The sequence below is a fragment of the Sitophilus oryzae genome, unplaced genomic scaffold (assembly GCF_002938485.1).
Source record: "Sitophilus oryzae breed Bouriz unplaced genomic scaffold, Soryzae_2.0 scaffold_1007_pilon_pilon, whole genome shotgun sequence".
Lineage (NCBI taxonomy): Eukaryota > Metazoa > Arthropoda > Insecta > Coleoptera > Curculionidae > Sitophilus > Sitophilus oryzae.
Genome location: NW_022145624.1, coordinates 511,639 through 532,318, shown reverse-complemented (window position 1 = coordinate 532,318; position 20,680 = coordinate 511,639). Strand labels below are relative to the sequence as shown.

Genomic DNA, 20,680 nt, shown 5'->3' with positions numbered 1-20,680 from the left:
AAGTCTCAGTAAAATGTAACACACAGATAAGTCTATTGAAATTATTATACAGATGTTTAATAATTTTAATATAATAATGTTTATCTTGAAAATTTCCAAGTTTTGAATGGGTTATTGTTTAATTTTGGGGTTGTTTTAAGGATAGTAATAACAGGCGATAAAAAATAGCAAAGGAACGTCTTTTTATTCATTTAAATATTAATTTTAAACCTTTATTGGTAGTTCAAGGGCTATATAATGCCGTTTTTTTTATTTTATGGTACTTATTGCACAATACACTATTTTTTTCTCAAAGAAATAAGAAATAGGGGTCATAATTTGAGTAAAGTAGTACTTACACAGGACAACAGAGATACATAATCGCAATGATGTCACTCAAATAATACATCTGTCCCTTGAGGAGGATATTTTTAAGGCCCGCTGGTTGGCTATCTCTCCTTAGAGCGAAAGGAGATATGCTTCTTCCGTTGATTTCGATGGAGTCGTTCGGGTTGATCATTTCCAGTAAACTTTTTTTCTCTTCCTGGTCTTGTATGATGTCTGCCCTCAAAACCTCGATTTCGAACATAACGGATTTCAGATAGAAACACTGGAAGGAGATAAAAAAGTGTTAAATTTTTTTATTGGTTGCCTAAGGTTTGTTTACCTATGTCGGTCACGTTGCTGTACTGTCTCAGTATTGTTCAGTCAAGTTTTTTTAAAAAATCATCAAAAATAAAGACGAGAATTTGGCGCCCAACGTGGGGCCGACGTTGTGACACGACAATCTCTTTTTGCATGTTTGTTGTGTTGCATAAGGGAGAAGTATATGTACAGTATGTCCCTGAATTGTCTTTACAAGAGGAAAAACTTTTTTATTGTTGACATTTTAAGAAAAAGGGATTCTTGATAAAAAAAATTGCTTGTTCTAAAATGGTTAATCCCGTTTATACTTTTCCAAATATCCATACCGTTTTACATAAAATTAAAAAAAACTAGTCCTAAAAATCAAAAGGCGTTTCTATGGTAATATAATTTCGATTTCGTTCTTTTATAGATGGTTATTATTAATTTTAATTAACGTCATATTTTTTGCTGTTCTTAAAGTATCACATTTTCGGATAACTATTATCACCCTTTCTCTAATATTGAACTAAATAAATTTTGTGCTTCTTTAACATTTTAAAACAGCAAAAAATAAGACGTTAATTAAAATTCTATCAATAACTATCTACCGAAAAATGAGAACGAAATTATGTTACTATAGAAACGAATTTTTTTTAATTTTCTCCAAAACGGTATGGAAATTTAGAGAAGTATAAATGGGTAGTAACCATTTTAAGACAAGCAAAAATTTTTATTAAGAATGCATTTTTCTCAAAACGTCAATAATAAAAAAAGTTTTTCCTCTTGTAAAGACAATCCGGGGACATACTGTATATTTAAAATTATTAAATACTATAACAACCTGAGACACATATCTAAAACGTGACTGACATATGAATCAAGCTTTAATTAGTACTGTATATATTTCCAGGAATATTTAACTTATTTTATGTTATAACCTCTTCTTTTTCGTATAGAATATGCGTATCATATTTGACAAAATTATGAAAATCTAATTAAGTAGGTAATTTTAAAGTAATAAAAACCCTTTTAAATTAAACTTGCTCATTTGCCATGCTCTGTTTTACTCTATATTTTAATCCGGTAAAGTTTAAATCCGAGTTTCCAAAGCTCTAGCCATATTTTCATAGATTAAGCTAACTTGAGTTGAGCTGAACTAAAATTAACAATTTGTGTGAGTAGATACGTGAGGTGTATTTAGAAATTATGACAGTTAATTTTAATAGTTCAAAGTTCGGTGAGTTTTATTAAAGTTAAATAGAAAATCCTATAATATACAGGGTGGTCCGAACTGTATTCCGGACACTTCGTCAGCATATTCTGCAGATAAAAATACGTAAAAAAGTTCGTGTAAATGTATGTCCTACAATGCTTAGTTTCGGAGATACAGGGTGTAGAAGTTTCAGTTTTATTTCGATTTTTTTTCATTTATACGAACTTTTTTACTTATTTTTGTCAGCAGAATATGCTGCCGAAGTTTCCGGAATGCATGTATAGTCTTCTGTTTTATTAACGGGAGTGTCACTTGTATGGGAAAACAGGCAACAGTCAAATTTAAACGTGCCAGGACCAACGACAAAGAAAGCAACATCTGCCAGGCATTGGCTTTCTTTGTCACTCACATTGCTTAAATCATGATACCGCGGCCATTTTGTCAACAAAGAAGCTGGCCGGGCTGTCCTGGCAAGTGATTTAAAACAATTTTGCTTTTTTACAATATTAAATTACCATTTGGATGTATTTAATGCGATTATTCAGTTAACTGGTAAGTCAGAAATTACACACAAATACTTTATTCGTAAATACAACTCAGATGTAAACGGATTTTTGTATTTTTAGATTTCAACTCTTGCAAAGACCCGCCGATAGAACTTGCCTGGCAGCGTACCTGTTTAACTAAACGTATTATTTCCTGATAATAATATCAAAACACGTAAGTACCTCTATAATTTATGATGAAAAATGATTTTGATTATGTTTTATATTATTTAAATACTTTCTAAACTCAAATAATAGTAAGATCCTTGTTTATATCGCACAGCCCGTTCAAAACTGTATTGTCTTCAAAAAATGTTTACAAAACAAACAATTATTAAAAAAACAATGTCCTTTTAATCTGATTTATACCTCAGAAGGATGCCAGTAAAATTTTATTAAATCAACGTTATATTATTTGGCCGTTAATATGCAAAAAGGAGCATATTGCCTTAACTTAAATTTTCTTTTACTTCTCCTGACAATGTTCTCTATATTCTCTATTTTGAGTTAAGTAAACTTTTGAACGGGATGTGCGATATATAAAATACATAATATATCCAAGGGTATGATCTGATAAAAGTATTTTTGATGCATTTTTTGGTTGTTTATGCACGTTGGCTTGGTTTATGTTTTATTCAGCTTATATTTATTTGGTATAACAGTTTTTTTTGCCTTTGGAATGGCATGCATTGAGGCTAGATAGTGTTTCATTAGATCATTAAAGGAATTTAAATTAGCATATATTTTTTGTCATATTAGTGTGTTATCATGATACAGGTAGTTGTATTATAGTGCCTTACGCATGTTATTTACCTATTATATACTTATGTAATGTATTATCAGTAAATAGATGATGACATACTACTACTAAAATGTCTTTTAATAGTATGTTTATCTTTCCAATTCACTAGTTATTTGCAAAATGTATTTTGAACTAATTTAAGTCATTAATTGATCATCTTTCTTTTTCAGGTTCGGGATATTCTTTTTCATTGTTAAAAAAATATATATATTTCAATATTATTGTAATAAAAATCGCAGCTCTAAAAAATAAATGATATTGTTTACTAATGTGTAATTTATTTACTATGAATTTTCTCTGAAAATAATAAGTCTTTAATAATATCATTGATTTGCTGTGTAAAGTTAATAGACATATTTTTTAATACATTAAATGATATTAAAGTAATAAAAAATATGTTTATTAACTTTAAACAGTGTCAGTGATACTTATAAAAATATTTTTTTAAAAATTTCCCCTCTTTTAAGCCCCGCCCCTCCAATTCCCCTCAATTTAGCTAGTACTGCCAGGCGACACCAGGTGGCGTCTGTTTCCATTTTTTAACATGAAGTTAGCATTTCTTTAATGTACCTATTCTCTGGTTTTAATCTTGATCTTTCACAGTAAATCAAAGTTCAAATTGGTGTGAATAGGTAATGCGTAATAAAATAGATTTTACACTCTTGCCATGGAACAACAGAACGACCACCCGTTCATTCTCTCGCATCGTATAACGTCGCTTAACTTCGGTGATCTATCGTGAACCGCTGTTTCGACGTAGCCGGGTCGTTGCCCTTCTTTCACAGTAAATCTCGAAATTGTACGTTTATTTCATCATCTCCTTTTACATGAATAATCATCCCCTTAAAATGAATAATTACATAATTATAGAGACAAATTTTCGAACTTATTTCTCCGTAGATTATCTTCATCATTCTCTGTTCCCTGATCATCTAATTTGACAAACGTCGATCTTTCTGTGTTACTCCAGATTATCATTTGCTCGATAAAGGGGATGAAGCCAAGATGACGAAGAGGGTTGTAAAAGAGAATGGCGTTAATTTTCGTCATTTCTCACAATGGTAGAGGGTAAAATAGCATTTCTAGCGGATCTGGTCTTATTTCTGGCGATTCTAAATATAGTATTGTCATAGGAAAAGTACTAAAAGCCTCGGAAAAATATAGGGTGCGTGTTCTCGAAAAGTCTGTATGAAATTATATCATTCATGAGTACAGGGCGAGTCAACTATAGAACAAAGTTCATTATTTTGTTTGTTTAAAGAATTAGAAAAAAATGTAGGATAGAAAAGTTTTAGAGAATGTTAAAAGGCACGATTTAAAACTATTTTTGAGTATACAGGGTGCTTTAAAAAAGTGTTGCTACCATAGTATATGATTTTTCTTAGAGATTCTTAAAATTCTATAAATTTTTCATATACAGGGTGGTTCGGACTGTATTCCGGAAAGCATACATACGGACTGTATTCCGGAAAACAGGTCAAAATAAGTAAAAAAGTTCGTATAAATGTATGTCCTAAACTGCTTAATTGCTGTGATACAGGGTGTAGAAGTTTCATTTTTATTTCGGTTTTTTCCACCCTGTATAATGTTATATACCTAAGATTCGTAGTTTTTGTAATATTTCAATTTATTTAAAAAAATGTTAAGTTTCGGTGCTGTAAAAAATTGTCAGTGCCGCTATTGTTTCTGAAGTTGGAGAACTCAATTTTGAGGTGAAGAAAAAGGTATATGGAAAGATATTTGAGTTAGATGCTACAGAGTGTTCAAAATAAATTTATATATTTTGACTACTTAGATTTTACAAAACCCTTGAATTTTTATTCAATGTAACATATACGTATTTCTAATAGTTTTTTTCTCTCAAAGATTATAAAAAATACTACTTTATTCATATATTAGTGAGTCTCTTATTTTAATTATTTCACCATATAATTAATTATCACTATTTTTCATGCACATCGCTTACGTTTTTCCATGTAAAATTGATCCCTTTGGGCCTCCGAAGATGAAAATAATCTGTAACCGATTTTCCCAAAAGCTTTCCCGCACCACCTGCCACCTAAAAAAAGTAATTTCTATATAAAAAAAAACAAAAAAAAAATATCAATTTAGATATATTAGAGCACATATACTACATAGATACCTATTTTTCCTGCCCATATTTTGTAACCAACATAAACTCTGAAATGACGTCACATCAGGGCAAGAAAAACTCGACCCAAAATAGGATTTTTAGCAAGTCTATTTAATTGTATTCAAAATAAATCGTGATGTGACCTCACGTCAGGGCCAAAATTATAGGGTTTCTGGCATTTTTCGTGGAATTATGTTAAAAAATACGCTTTATACCCAAAAAATTCAATTCGGGTATATTAGAGCATATATACTACGTAGATACGTGTTTTCCTGTCCATATTTTGTAACGAACATAAACTCTGAAATGACGTCACATCAAGGCAAGAAAATCTAGACTTAAAATAGTATTTTACGCAAGTTTATGTAATTGCATTCAAAATAAATCGTGATGTGACCTCACCTCAGGGCAAAAATTATAGGGTTTCTGGCATTTTTCGTGGAATTGTGTTAAAAAATACGCTTTATACCCAAAAAATTCAATTCGGGTCTATTAGAGCATATATACTACGTAGATACGTGCTTTCCTTCCCATATTTTGTAACCAACATAAACTCTGAAATGACGTCACACCAGGGCAAGAAAAATTAGACTCGAAATACGATTTTAAGCAAGTGTGTATTTGTATTCAACATATATCGTGATGTGGCTTCACTCCAGGGTATTTTTGTGGAATTATGTAGTGAAAAATTGCCAAAATTGATACTAACCTGAGTCAGTTTTTCTCCACAACCCATTATTGACATGCTTGGATTAAAAATGATTCCGAATGGGAATAGTTGAAGCAGTAGGTCGCAATTGAATGACGGTAGTTTGCTGATTGTTTTTAAATGAGCTTCTTCTTTCATTCGTTTTGCTATTATCTGAAAAAAGAAAGTGGGTTTATGTTTTGAAAAAAAAACAGCGTCAAAGATGGCTGAGGAATGAGAATCGATAATACTTTTGGCGAGGTCAAGGTCTATGTCTTTTACTTAGCCCGTATAATTCTTTACTTTTTAATTGCGCTTATTGCCAATTGGCCTTAAGAAGGTTGAAATTTATTTTTATATTGACTAAAAAGGATTTTTTACTCAATATTTTTGTAATTTTATTGATTAGTGTTAATTTTTGACAAATTCTCTGTCAATATTTACTTAATGACGTCTACATTGACCTCACCAAAATTATGATCTATTGTCGATTCTCCAGTCGTCTTTGACGCTGTTTTTTTTTCGATCATATTCATACGGTATTTTTAGAATGTGGAGTTTATGTCAAATGCACTGTGAATTACTGCTATTTTTTTTATGTATATTTCAAAATAAAATAATCAAATAATGTAATTTCTTTTTCTGGGGAAGAAAAATCTTTAAAAAAAAATATTTTTCATATAGATTGTCAGAGTCTCTTTAATTTTGCCCTTGAAGTTGACCCTCACTGTGTCAACTTTTGTCCTCTTGGCTGTGAAGATTAAAAATGATTGATTAGTTTTTTTTGTATCTTACCCTGGAACAAACACGTGGATCCACAGAGAAAATGAACGTCTTTTAAGTCAAATTTCATTAGATTTAGCAGGATTATCCAAAATACTAACTTATCCAAGCTGTGTTTTATTTTTGTTATAATTTTTTTGTACAGGGTGTCCTATTTTCGTGTGTTTTATGCGGTTTCTCCTTTATGAGTAGAGATACAAAGATGCGACTTTCGCTGTGCTACTATACAGGGTGGTCCGACCTGTATTTCCAACATTTACGGTAGGTTTTTACCTAAAAAAGGTCTCTCCGAGATGTTTGGAATCGAAATTATCATATTATAGTAATCATATAAGTTCATAGCATAGTCATTAGTTAGGAGTAGTATATAATAATAATAGTTATTAGACTGAAATCGTAAATTTAAAATGTTTTTGTGCCAAAAGTTAAAAAAAACTGTTTTATCGTCATTTTTTCTCAGAAAACCTTATGATTTATATAAAAAAATAAAAATTTTCCAAATTTGTTATTTCAGTCAAATAACTATATCTACTCAACGTGTTTATTTTTTGTCAATGACATGTATTGACTATTTCCATTCTAAATATCTTGAGAACGGTTGCTCGTAGCGATTTTTACCAAGAGACATTTTTTACATAAAACGGAAATGAATATTTTTTTACTCAGTAGTTTTATACAGATACAGACAAAAAGTTTTTAAAACAGTTAAAACACAAAGACAACAATTTTCATCCAAATATTGACGTTACTTCAGAAATTATTTAGAAAAAATCGAAATAAAAATGAAATTTCTTCACCCTGTATCTCTGAAACTAAGCATTTTAGGACATACATTTATACGAACTTTTTTTACTTATTTTATTAATAAATAAAAAGAAAAAACATTTTATAATAAAGATGGATTAAGGGAGACGAATAAAAATACTCACATACTGGGTGTTGTCGAAATTCAGCCTCAAAGTTACAATTACAATGGTCTTCCCGTCGATCTGGCTTTTTTCAGAGGTCAAAATGTCGGTCTTGAGGCGAAGGTCGTAGATTTCTCTGGCGATTTGCTCCAACTGACCTAGAGAGGACCGTTAGAGCACACATAGAGTTATTAGAAAAGTTTTGGCCCTTGGGAAAAGACATATGTAGTAAAATTCGACATGTTCCACACATTTCAAATAAAAGATTTTATGAAACGGACATATTTACCTAGTCACTCGAGAAATAAAATAAATATACAGGGTGTCGTTTAAATAAGTGTACAGGGTGGGTCAAATTCGACGTTTTTAATTGAAAACACCCTTTTCTATAGGAGATAGACGAAAACTAATATCGGTGTCTGGAGCTCAATTTTTATCAAAAACATGATGGTGAAAAGCGCACATCAATATCTGTTACCGTTTCGGAGTTACGGGGTGTTTTTCAAAAATGTGCATTTTTGACAAATCGCTGTAACTTTTTTGCTATCGAAAATTTTGTATTTCTATAAAAACATTTCCAAAGCACCTTTTTACCTAGAATTTGATGGTTTAAGTATAATTTTTTTAAAATTAATAATTTAAGAGTTATCAACAGAAAATTTGATTTTTTATTTGGGACACCCTCTATATTTTTAATTAACTGAAAAGAATTTAAAATTACCTTTCCAAAAATGTAGCACACTTGATATTTTCTTATAATCCCCTTCGAAAAACAGAATTTTTAAAAGTTCGCCACTTTTAACTAGAAGGCTTTGGACCCTTTATTGATGATATGCCCTTAATGGAACTCGAAAACATATTTTTCCAGCAAGACGACGCACCGCCTCTGAACGCTGAAGTTATCAGCAAATTTTTGCATCCAATTTCAAGAATAATTGAATAGCCAACCAAGATTCCAGCCGTTGGCCGTCGAGATCGCCTGACTTAGTGCTCATGGATCTAATCCAGCGATATATTTGCGGAAAAATAAAGGTTCCTTATTATTCGTATAATCTAGACAAGAATTAGAAATACTTAGCAGTTATGAGAGGGTATCTTTCACCCCCCACTGAGTTAATGAATTCCGCGAGAAATGTTCAAAAACTGCCCCGTCTGTCCGTAATTGAAGACGGTCGATATGTCGAACACCTATAGCAAAATCTCATGTTTTGGTTTGCTATTTATTTTTCTTGTTATTAGATATAGTTTAAATGTGTTGATGTTGATTAAATATATTTTAAATAGTTATAAAATTCTGCATCTCTCATAGCAAATATTATTTTCGTTTTAATTGATGCTCACAGCTAGATTTTTTTGCATTACAGCCGGTGCCGTTCAAAGCCTATACTCATTTAAAGCGGGCGAATTTTTATATACTCTATATCTCGAAGAGGAATCGAGCAAAATATCAAGTGTGTTATATTTTTGGAAAGGTAATTTTAAATTATTTTCAATAAATTAAAAATATACAGGGTGTCCCATATAAAAAATCAAATTTTCTGTTGATAATTCTTAAATTATTAATTTTAAAAAAATTACACTTAAACCATTAAATTCTACGTAAAAGGTGCTTTGGAAATGTTTTCATAAAAATACAAAATTTTCCATAACAAAAAAAGTTACAGCGATTTGTTAAAAGTGCATATTTTTGAAAAACACCCCGTAACTCCGAAACGGTAACAGATATCGATATGCGGTTTTCACTATCATGTTTTTGACATAAATTGAGCTCCAGACACCGATATTAGTTTTCGTCTATCTCCTATAGAAAAAGGTGTTTCCATTTAAAAGCGTCGAATTTGACCCACCCTGTACAGTATGGAAAGACCCTGTATAATAGATTATTTAAGTTATTACCCATAAGGTAATGTGTAAAGCCACATCGTTTGCTCCTGTATACGAGGACACATCCATTTTGGTCAACTTTGGTAAGGTATATTGAGGGACTCTTCATCTTAGGATAGGACAGTCTGAATTGGGAATGTATGTTGTCTACGCTTTCCAGAAAATCCGTAAAATTCCTTCCTGTAGCTTTTATAGTGGCATCATAGCTAAAAATCAAGAAAAAATATGTTTCCATGAATACAAAACAGTAAAATCTGCATATACAAATATAAAGTACTTAAATGCCAGGATACAGATCGATAAATCTACGAGAATATTTAAAGAAATTCTGTTTAAATTTAAATTGCTTTCCTGTCAAAAAATACCTCCACAAAAAATATTCTGAATATGTCCTTAGAAAGGTTTTATAAAATTTTATTGAGATCTCTTTTTTATTGAGTGAGAAAATCCAACGTCGAAAAAAAAACATTCGAAAGGGTTACCACCCTCCTTAATGCACAAATTTATTTTTCGTTCAATCTTATTATATAGTATTATAGTGATATACAATTTTTAAAACTTTAAGTTTTTTTTTCTGATAATTACATTTTTTTTGTGTTAATATAGTACTTCCTCTTAGTTATATTTAGTTCCTTGTTACACAAAAGTATACATTAATAACTTTTATCAGAAGAATAGATCATGTTAATCCACACGCAACTGTCTTTTCATTTCCTTGGTTTATTTTTTGTGAACTCCTCTCCTATTTATGTCACAATTTTTTATTTTTCCTTCTTTTAGGGATATTTATAAACCCTCTTTGATTGCCTGTTTTTAATTAGAATTAAACTCAAGACAAAAAGAATTATAAATCCTTGTTTTTCCTTTCTTGAAACGATTAGAAAAAATAACAGTTTTATTGAATTTTCTCTTCTTCGTGATAAAAATAAGTTTTTTTGTGGTTAAAGAAGCGTGAAAATGTTAGAAAAGATGGAAAGTATTATTTGATCAGTGGAAAATTAAATTTAGAACATGGAAAATTGGAAAAGAAAGGGAAGACATTTTTTTCCATTTTGGAGGGTTTTCTTTAACCTAAAATACTTTTTTTTGAAGTGATTCATATATTTATTCTGACTAGATCATCAGTAAATTATAGTTACTTACCTTAATCCTTACCGTTTCTGTGAAATTTGGAGAAAAAACACTGTTTATACAGGGTGCCAATTTGAAAACGAACAGTATTTAATATTGCCTCTACCGATGATAGTATGAAAATTTGGCGAAATACGTCAATTTACAGATCAAGGGGGACAATTTTTGACGCATTTGTTGTTACTTTCAACCCTTTGACCCCCAGGGAACCTACCCCTAAAATTTTAAATAGCAACCCTTGTTTCTTTACCATTTTTGTGTTTCTTATAGAATTCTACATAAACTGCATTATTTTTTTGAGAATTTTATAAGGAACACAAAAATGGTAAAATAAATAGGAGTTGCCATTTAAAATTTCAGGGGTAGGTGCCCTGGGGGTCAAAGGGTTGAAAGTAACAACAAATGCGTCAAAAATTGTCCCCCTTGATATGTAAATTGACGTATTTCGCCAAATTTTCAAACTATCATCGGTAGAGGTAATATTAAATACTGTTCGTTTTCAAATTGTCACCCTGTATTTTTCACTCCTTCTCGGGGTGAATTTAAAAAAATTTAATTGAAATTTATAATGTTCCAAATAACTTGAATAAAAATGATAAATATATGAATTTTTCAGCAACTTATTTTTTTTAAATTTCTGCTATCATCCCCTAGCTTCTAGCCACCCTATCTCGGTGAATTTTGATCTCAGCAAAAAAGTATAGAGAGCATTATTTCTATGTAAAATTTGACGCTTCACAATTTTTACTTGAACTTTTTTTTCTAGTTCTTATCGTTTCTCGAAAATTTCGAAAAAATAATGTTATTTATTTATTCACTTTCTTGGGGATGAATTTAAAAAAATCTTTCACAGTTCATTTTTGGATCTTTCAAAATAAATTATATCAAAAGTTGTAATTTGAAGGACTATTTATGTTGTTTAGTGTTATACAGGGTGTTTCAAAACAAATGCGAACAACTTTAGGGGGTGATTCCTTGTTCAAAATAAAGGGTAGTTTGCTTTATAAACGTTGGGTCAAAAGTCAACCATTAGGGAGATATCGCGGTACAAAGATGGCGGAAAAATAATGTTTTTATTTTTTATCTTGAAGACAAAAAGAGATAGACTAATGAAATTTTATGCAAGCATTACTGTTATGAAAACACATTTTCTGGTATTTTTTTCACTTTTTTAAAATGAGTGGAAGGGGTTGAAATAAACTACCCCTATCATTCTTGTTAACGAAATTACCAGAAAGTGTGTTTTCATAACAGTAATGCTTCCATAAAATTTTATTAATCTATCTCTTTTCGTTTTCAAGATAAAAAATAAAAACATTATTTTTCCGCCATCTTTGTACCGCGATATCTCCCTAATGGTTGACTTTTGACCCAACGTTTATGAAGCAAACTACCCTTTATTTTGAACAAGAAATCACTCCCTCAAGTTTTTCGCATTTGTTTTGAAACACCCTGTATATCCTTTTCTACAGGACTTATTCTATTTCAATCTCATCTTAAGTCTCTTTGAGAGTCTTTGAAGCAAATTTCCAGCTTCCTTTTCATATGGAAAATGAGATTTTCTGGTAAAATGTCAACCAGTGTTGTTTGACAAAGTATAACACGATACGACGCGTTCTCAAAAGCGAATATTCATCCTAAAATAGCTCTAATTGGCATCGTTGCACAGTTGAACAATTTAGTAGTTTGTTTGATTTTGATACAGTATCTCCATTGTCTGGTTTCGTTTTATTTCCGTATTCTTGAGGTGTACAGGGGTGTCCCATTTTCGTGTGTTTTAGTTAAGAGTCATTTTCACTAGTCCGAAAAAGTAGCAAAATAAGGGTTCGGCATTTAACGTTTTATGTAAAACTGGCTAGGTATTTTTACACAAATGAAGAAGGAAATTAAAGATAAAGGATTATACTATATCTGTATTGTAGCACATTTTTAGACAACTTCGTTATTTCTAAGATTTTGATGGTCAAACAACAAAATATTCCTTATGTTTGGACTAAATTTTCTCGAAAAAAAAGACATAATTTAAAATTCCGTTACAATACGGAAATAGATTGAAGTTTTCTGATTACAGTAATATATAATTTATATGGTTTTGTAACAAATTGCTCGCTATAGTATGGCAAATGCTGAAGCTCTGTAAACTAGCGATGGGAACTATCGAATGAATTAGACTATCGAATGGTTAATGAATGAATGATTTCAACTATCGAATAGTTTTATTCGAATAAAATCATTCATTCATTTGTATACTAAAGCATATGTGACAACCTCGTCGTGCGACTAAATGGTTATCGTTGAGCCACGACTATCGAATGCTTTTGATAAATGAAATTTAGTATTCGTTTGATTTTTGTATGCGTCAGTGCATTATTAGTTCTTCCAAATTTTTATAACTTCGCCGTATAAATACTGTGCTATTTTTGCGTTTATTAAAATAGTTAAAAACTAAAATAGTAGTTATTTTTTAATTTTATTCATTGACGATTGGCGATGTGCAGGTGGTCAAAATTTTTCCGAAAATTTGTGTGGTTTTCCGTAATTCGATCTTTCAATTATTTAATTTTATATGGTATATGGTCTATTTTTTAATGGGAAATTTTGAGAAGTAGCAATTTTTAAGAGAGATGAGATGAACTTACAATTAATTTTAAAAATACATATTTGTATTTTAGATGTTTTAATAATATGAATTAGTTGAACTTAATAATCATATTTAAGTAATGTGGTTAAGTAAATGGGGTTATCGAACTCAAACTATGGGGTGAGAAAATTAAAATGAAAGTTTTACACGTGCCAATTTAAAAAAAAAGTTAACGATGTTTGTACCGTATGATCGAAAAAAAACGGAGTCCAGTTGGCTGGGAAATGAACATCAATGACATTTCCCATATAAATTTACATATAAAATGACAGCGATCTTCATTCCATAGCCATCGCTGACGCCGTTTTTTCTCGATCATACGGTATTTTGTTTATGCTAATTCTCCTACATGTAGTTTTTTGCGAAGAAATATTTCATTTATTTTTTAAAGTAAATGCCAGTAAAGGTAAATATAATTTTTAAATAGTAATATAAAGCACCTATTATAAATAATTTTGATTTCTAATTTTTTATTTATATTTTCGTTCCATTACACTGCATGCTTAGAAAATTAATAAATGTTTATATTTCATGATTTTAAAATTTGTTGTTAATATAACAAATTAGTTCTGTAATTATTATTATTTAATAAACCAACGTTGCCAAAAAAATTAGAGACTATTGTTTTTAAATAGGATCTAATATAAATAATTTTGACATCTAATTTGTTGTTTATATTTTGCTACTACTTAAAAAAATATTTATATTAAATCATTTTAAATTTTGTTGTTAATAGGTATAACAAATTATTATTGTTATTATTATTTATTAAACCAGCCTTTGCTTAAAAACATTAATAATAATTTTCTTATAACAAGTATTATTGCAGTGTAACAACAGAATATTAATAAAAAAAAAGCAGAATATATAGACATACTATCCCTAACTAACTAAAGCCAAACAATAATATTCTTTGCTAATATCAACTAATACCAAAATATGGCAACAGCGCCCTTCATAATGTATTTTCTGTGTAAATACTAGCACCTCAATAAAAAAAATAATGTGTCCTTATCTATATCTGACTCCGCAAAAATCAAAGATGCCGGCTTCTTTCATAGCATTGCCACCGACCGCTGTCGGGTTTCTCGAAAGAAACCTACGTCGCCGGGCGACAACTAAAATTCAGTTAATATTTTATTATAATCGATCCTGACGAATGAATGAATTTCATAAATGAATGAATTTTATAAATGAATGGTTTTTGCTGCCGAATTACTAGAATACAATATTTCAAGGCAGATGACGCATCTATTCGATAATTTTTATTCGAATAGTTTTCAACGAATGTTTTTTACTAACTATCGAATTATTCGAATGAATTGCAACTATCGAATGTTTCGATAGTATTCATTCGATAGTTCCCACTACTACAGTGTAAACCTTAATCAAAGCACGTGTGTTTGGAGTTTTGGGCGTGGCTTAACACGACAGGGTCGTGTATATTTCCTTCGGCCACACACCCGCTTTACCCGACCCCTGAGAGTTTACTTACCCGTAATTGCTGAAAAATCGTACAAAGCATCTGCCAAAGAACGTCATAAAGCTGTCATACGACTTGGAGGTGATTTTGGCCAGTGCTGAGGCGATGTTGCTCATTATATAGTCAGGATATACCTGGTGCGTGTTGAAAACTGAAATTTTGCATTCGGCAATTTGTAGAGCTCTTTTCCACACATCCTCACCGTATTCTCTCTGAAAAAGTATTTGAAAAATACTTTGAAAACTATTTTTTTATGATAAATCTCTTGATTATTAACAAAAATTCTTATTTTTTAAAACTTAACTAATGATTCTCTTAATTAAGGTATTTTTTTCTGTTTTATTTTTAGCTACTTGTTAAATTTTGAAGAAAATTGGTGGACAGATAAGGAGAAAAAGCTTTTTGTGATGTGATTTTGTTAGAAATATGGAGTGGTCAAAATTAAAATGGACTTGAGTTCAATTTCCTACTATTTTAAGGTAATCGTTTTTATCTATACTAATATATAAAATCCTTAAGTGACTGACATACTGATTAATCACGATCCTGCTCAACCCACTCAACGTAAGAAGCTCAATTTTGGCATACATGTTGATTCTAGGGTGTAGAGGTTCGATAAGAAGGGATTTTTCGAAATTCCAGTTCCAAGGGGGTATTACAATATTTTTTATTTAAAAAACGGTCAAGTTTCCGAAAAAATGCTTAATCACGTATATTTTATTTTGTTTTTTTACATATTTTAAGATATTTTAAAAATGTATACAGCGTGTTTCGAAAAATCTGGTCATTGATTAATCACGATCCTGCTTAAAGCGCTTGACGTAAAAAGCTGTTTTTTGGAAAACAGATTGACTTTAGGGTGTAGAGGTTGGATAAGAAGGGATTTTTCGAAACTCGAATTCTAAGGGGGTGAAACTATCCCTCAAATATTAAAATATTTTTTATTTAAAAACCGGTGAGTTTTTCGGAAAAACTCTTAAACACGTATATTTTATTTTGTTGTTTTACATATTTTAAGATTTTTTATAAATTTGTACAGGGTGTTTCATAAAATATGACCATTGAGTAATCACGATTTTGCTTAAACTGCTTGACATTTAAAGCTGATTTTTGGCAAACAGATTGACTGTGGGGTGTAGAGGTTCGATAAGGAGGGGTTTCTCGAATCTGAAATTCCAAGAGGGTGAAAACGCCCCTCAAATGTTACAATATTTGTTATTTAAAAAACGGTTAGTCTTTCGGGAAAACGCTTGGACAAGCATAATTTATTTTTTTTACATATTTAGAATTTTTTTAAAAAATCATACAGGGTGTTCCAAAAATTTGGGTAATTTCTTAACCGCGATTCTGCTTAAATTGCTTGACGTTAAAAGCTTATTTTTGAAAAATGAAACTACCCCTCAAATATTACCAAGTTATATAATAATATCGCCATATTGTTTTTTTCTCATGCTGATATAAATGTAAGATAATTTAATCCAGTTTGTATGTTAATGGAATTTCTTGCTTTGCTTTATCATCACCATTACAAATGATTAATTCGACGCGAACGAAGTCAAAGAAGAACAAAGTTTTCTTGTTTTATGTTAATTAAGTAACATTAAAAAAACTTTAACTCTCATTTTCTCCATAATAATTTTCCAGAACTTAGGATCAAGTTCACTTCTGAACCCCTCATATATCGGTTTGTCATCCATGGTTCCTTTAGAAATTTCTAAGTAAATAAATATGTGCATTTATTTTCGTTAGTTCAAATCGCTGAAAGATATAAATATAGGTTTTACGTTTCCGCGCCATTTGTAACAATCTGATTAAAAAAATTCCACAGATCAGTCTAAAATTAGGCCATTAAGTTTTCCAAACTCTCTTTTCTTTTCTAAGGCATATAAAATCTCGCAATTTGACACAGTCTGTTCGATTAGAAGTTGTTCTTCCTTTTTTGTAAATATCTCCCATTTTCTTGCACTTAATAGCTAGAAATTTGCTGATTTTGTTGCTAAATTTTTATTTTTTTTTCTGTTAAAACTAGATTTTGTATGTTAGTAATATGTCATATACTATCAGTGATTGACGTGTTCAATTATTGTTTTCGGTCACCGGAAATGACTACAACTTTTGATTTTCAAATGTCACCCTCGGTATTTTTTTTTTACTTTATTCGATAGAAAATGACATTCTCAATAGAATGTCATATTATACGTCGACTTTTGACATTTTTGCTTAAAAAATCGTATTTGAAATTTCAATCTAGAGTGCCATGACTGTGTTAAAAACACTAATTTTTAATCAAGGAGCCTTGGAAAAATAGATTTGATCGTCTAATGTTTTTCGTGTCTTGTCCTGGCCGGTTAAGAGATGCCCCAAATCGTATTTTTTTAATCATGTATCTCAGTTTTTTCAAACGGAACGAGGGTGGCTCGTTAGCATATTTGGAAAAGGCATTTTTTTACGAATAATTTGGTACCACACACTTGGTATTTCAAGTCAAATTGTCGTTATGAACCTTGCATGTTACAATTTCAAATAAACCATATGCGAAAATGTCAAAAGTTGACATATGATATGTCGTTCTATTCAGAATGTCATTTTCTACCGAATAAAGTAAAAAAAATACCGAGGGTACCATTTGAACATGAAAAGTTGTAGTCATTTCCGGTGAATGAAACAGGAGCGAGTCACGTCAGTATTTTGTGAGACACCCGGTATGTTGGGGCAAAACAAATCGATGTATTCTCTATCTTTTATTATACCGTATGATCGAAAAAAAATGGCGTCCAGTTGGCTGGGAAATGAAGATCGCTGTCATTTTAAATGTAAATTTATATGGGAAATGCCATCGATCGTCATTTCCCAGCCAACTGGACGCCGTTTTTTCTCGATCATACGGTACATATGTCTATGAAACGATCTTTAACAACGTTATTTAATAATAACAGAACACTTATAGAATAACTAAATAATATCTAACCTTGTAGATAACGATCAAAGAACATTATAAATTTATTCGGGTACACCAGAATATAAATCAAAGATTTATTAAGCAATTTGCTAATGAATATCATCCAAAATTGGACACTGCGTTTATATGTGCGATTTTATAGTCCACTAAGTCCTTATTAGATTGTTATATTACTTAAATAGCCCAACGATGGACTCCCTGGTAGCCCCGTTAAATTTAATAGCAAAATTTTGCATTAGTGTCAAGTAGAATATACAGGGTGTACTTGATTGAGCCTACGTTCAAATATTCTAGAAAAAAAAGAAAATGTATTTATTTGTTTGATGAGTCTCCCACAATTCACATCGAGACCTCTCATTTAACGTCAGCTTAAAAAAACTATTTTTACGCGTATAAAACTATTTGTTGCACGTAAAAAACTATTTTTTACGCGCAAAAAAAAATATTTTTTTAATTTACTACTTTTTCAACAACCTAATCTAATCTTAATTAGTAAGAAGTTTCACATTTTTTTAACTTTTAGATTTTTTTTAGTTCTTTGTTAAAAAACATAATTTCTTGGTAAAATATGACAACATAGGTAGATTAAATTTAGAAGAAATGAAACCCAGAGAAGGTCCAGTGGTTTTCAAAAAAATTTAGGCAAAAAATCATTTTTTTTTAATTTTCAAAATAAAATATACTACTACTATATTTTCAAAATATTATATACAGACTTATTTGAAAAACGATAAAGAGAAAATATATGTTTCTTAAGACTCACCCTGTATAGAAGAGTTACTTAAAAAAAATCGCAAATTAACTAACCCTGAAAATGGGGTAGTTAAAACTACTAAAACAGAAACTAGCTGTATCAGATTCAGGTAGCATCTGAATTTTAAAATATTGTCTGAATTTGAAGAACTACATTATAACTATAGTAGTATAGTATATGATCGAAAAAAAAAACGGCAGCGATGGCTTTGAAATGAAGATCGCTGTCATTTTATATGTAATTATATGGTGAGTGTCATCGATCATCTTCAAGCCAACTGGACGCCGTTTTTTGCGATCGTACTGTATTTAAGTTTAATTTTTCAAGATTTTTTATTTTTAATTTAGGCAATTCTTTAACCTTATATCAATCAAAAATAGTAGATAAAATAGTACTTTATCCGCAAGAATAGATTAAATGATACTTTAACAGCGAATATAGGTTAAAAACTTTATTTTTTCTCGCACGTTTTTTAATTGCTTCCATTTTTGAAAATTTTTGTATTCCTTTTCATAAGTTATTCGGGATTTAAATGGAGGTAGTTTGGGTATGGCGCTTGTCGCCTCAGCCTGAATATCTCTTAGTAATTTACTTATTTCGTTTTGAGCCATTTCTGGTTCCAATTCAATCAGCAATCGACACGAATGAGAATTAAAAAATATTGACTCAAAACTGACAACTCAAGAGACTGCTTTATTTATTTGTCAAATAACCCAGCACAATATTTTTTCTACACGTAATAAATTCGTTGAAATAATAATTTCTGAATATTTTTTAAAACGTAACTCGCTATGGAAAAAAATATTGTTTTATACACGACGATAAAAAGTAACTATTAAATTTTTTATTTATTCAATTAAAAATCTTACTTGAACGAAATGTTGTACACTCTCCAATAACATTCCGTACATGATGCAGTAATATTTTTCCTTCAAAAAAAGACTTTTTGTTTTCAGTCAGATTTTTCAGTTTTTTTTTGAATTTCCAGCTTTTTACGCGACTTTTCGAAATGTTGGTGCTCCCGCCTTGCGTTTCTGCTATTGGTCGCGGCTAAACTAAAGCAAAATCCACTGCCCGCAGCTTTTCCTGCTTCGGTGGTGCGTGACCTTCAACAAGTGGCAGGAAAGGGCACTAAATTTCGCAGGGTACGAGATTTGTTTTTTGCCGAAAAAAAAACACAATTTCGTAAAATCTATGCTAATTTTTAGTTTACCTGTTTTATGCTATGTTACTGTGCAGTAAAATGGACTACAGGATTAATTTTATGTTGTGTTTTTTTTCCTGAAAAAAATAATAAGTCTTTTTGTTCTTTTTTTTAGTAATTTCGGCATTAATTTTTCAGTTCAAATTAAAAATACAATGCTCCAAGGAGAACGACAGTTTGTATTGAAATTAAATTTTGTGGGCATATGTAGGTTAGTTTAGAGCATTTTTTAAAATTATAGTGAGTTATACAGGGTGTCCCAAAAAAAGTTACACATCAAAGTTGTGTTTTTTATAATGGAACACCCTATATATTATATGATTTTTGTAGTTTAGGAGAAAAATAAAGGCCAGTTTCATTAGAGAAGTATATGGCTAAAATGTAAGATTTTTGACATATTTAACATTTTCTAAAAATAAAGAACAAATTTTAAATTTCAATAAAAACTACCTAAATGGGAATTTACCCGGTATAGCTTAATATGTAGTTATATTAACTATTGTACTTTAAATCAAATTAAAACTTGGTCCAAAAAGTTATACAGGGTGAGACAAAATTAATATTGAACATTGATCACATTTAAAAGCATGTTATTCTTTTATTTTAAATGGAACACCCAGTATATTATTCCGATATTCAATGGAGAATTTATATATCTTCAAAGTATTCTTAAGGTTGCCTACCCCTTAATTAAAGATTTTCGTCTAGATTTTATCAAATAATAAAAATCTACTGACGCAAAATCGTAAAAATAAAAATATTTAGGAAAATCTTTGGCTAGGGGAAGGCAACTTTAAGAATATTTTGAAGATATATGAATTCTCCATTTAATTCCGGAATAATGTACCGGGTGTTCCATTTAAAATAAAGGAGTAATTTGCTGTTAAAGTGACCAATGTTTAATATTTTGTCCTACCCTGTATAACTTTTTGAATTAAAGTTTAA

General features: G+C 30.3%; 1 protein-coding gene across 1 annotated transcript in view; it reads right to left on the bottom strand.

Annotated features, from left to right (window-relative positions):
- LOC115890350 (soluble guanylate cyclase 89Da-like) overlaps window positions 1-19,562 on the bottom strand; it is a 36,789-nt gene extending 17,227 nt beyond the window's left edge. Inside the window, 7 exon segments of the mRNA XM_030910580.1 lie at window positions 339-589; window positions 5,133-5,225; window positions 6,010-6,162; window positions 7,701-7,837; window positions 9,576-9,769; window positions 14,831-15,030; window positions 19,401-19,562. Coding sequence (XP_030766440.1) covers window positions 339-589; window positions 5,133-5,225; window positions 6,010-6,162; window positions 7,701-7,837; window positions 9,576-9,769; window positions 14,831-15,030; window positions 19,401-19,442 — 1,070 coding nt within the window. The 5' untranslated portion in view covers window positions 19,443-19,562.
- Window positions 19,563-20,680: the final 1,118 nt, after the last annotated feature.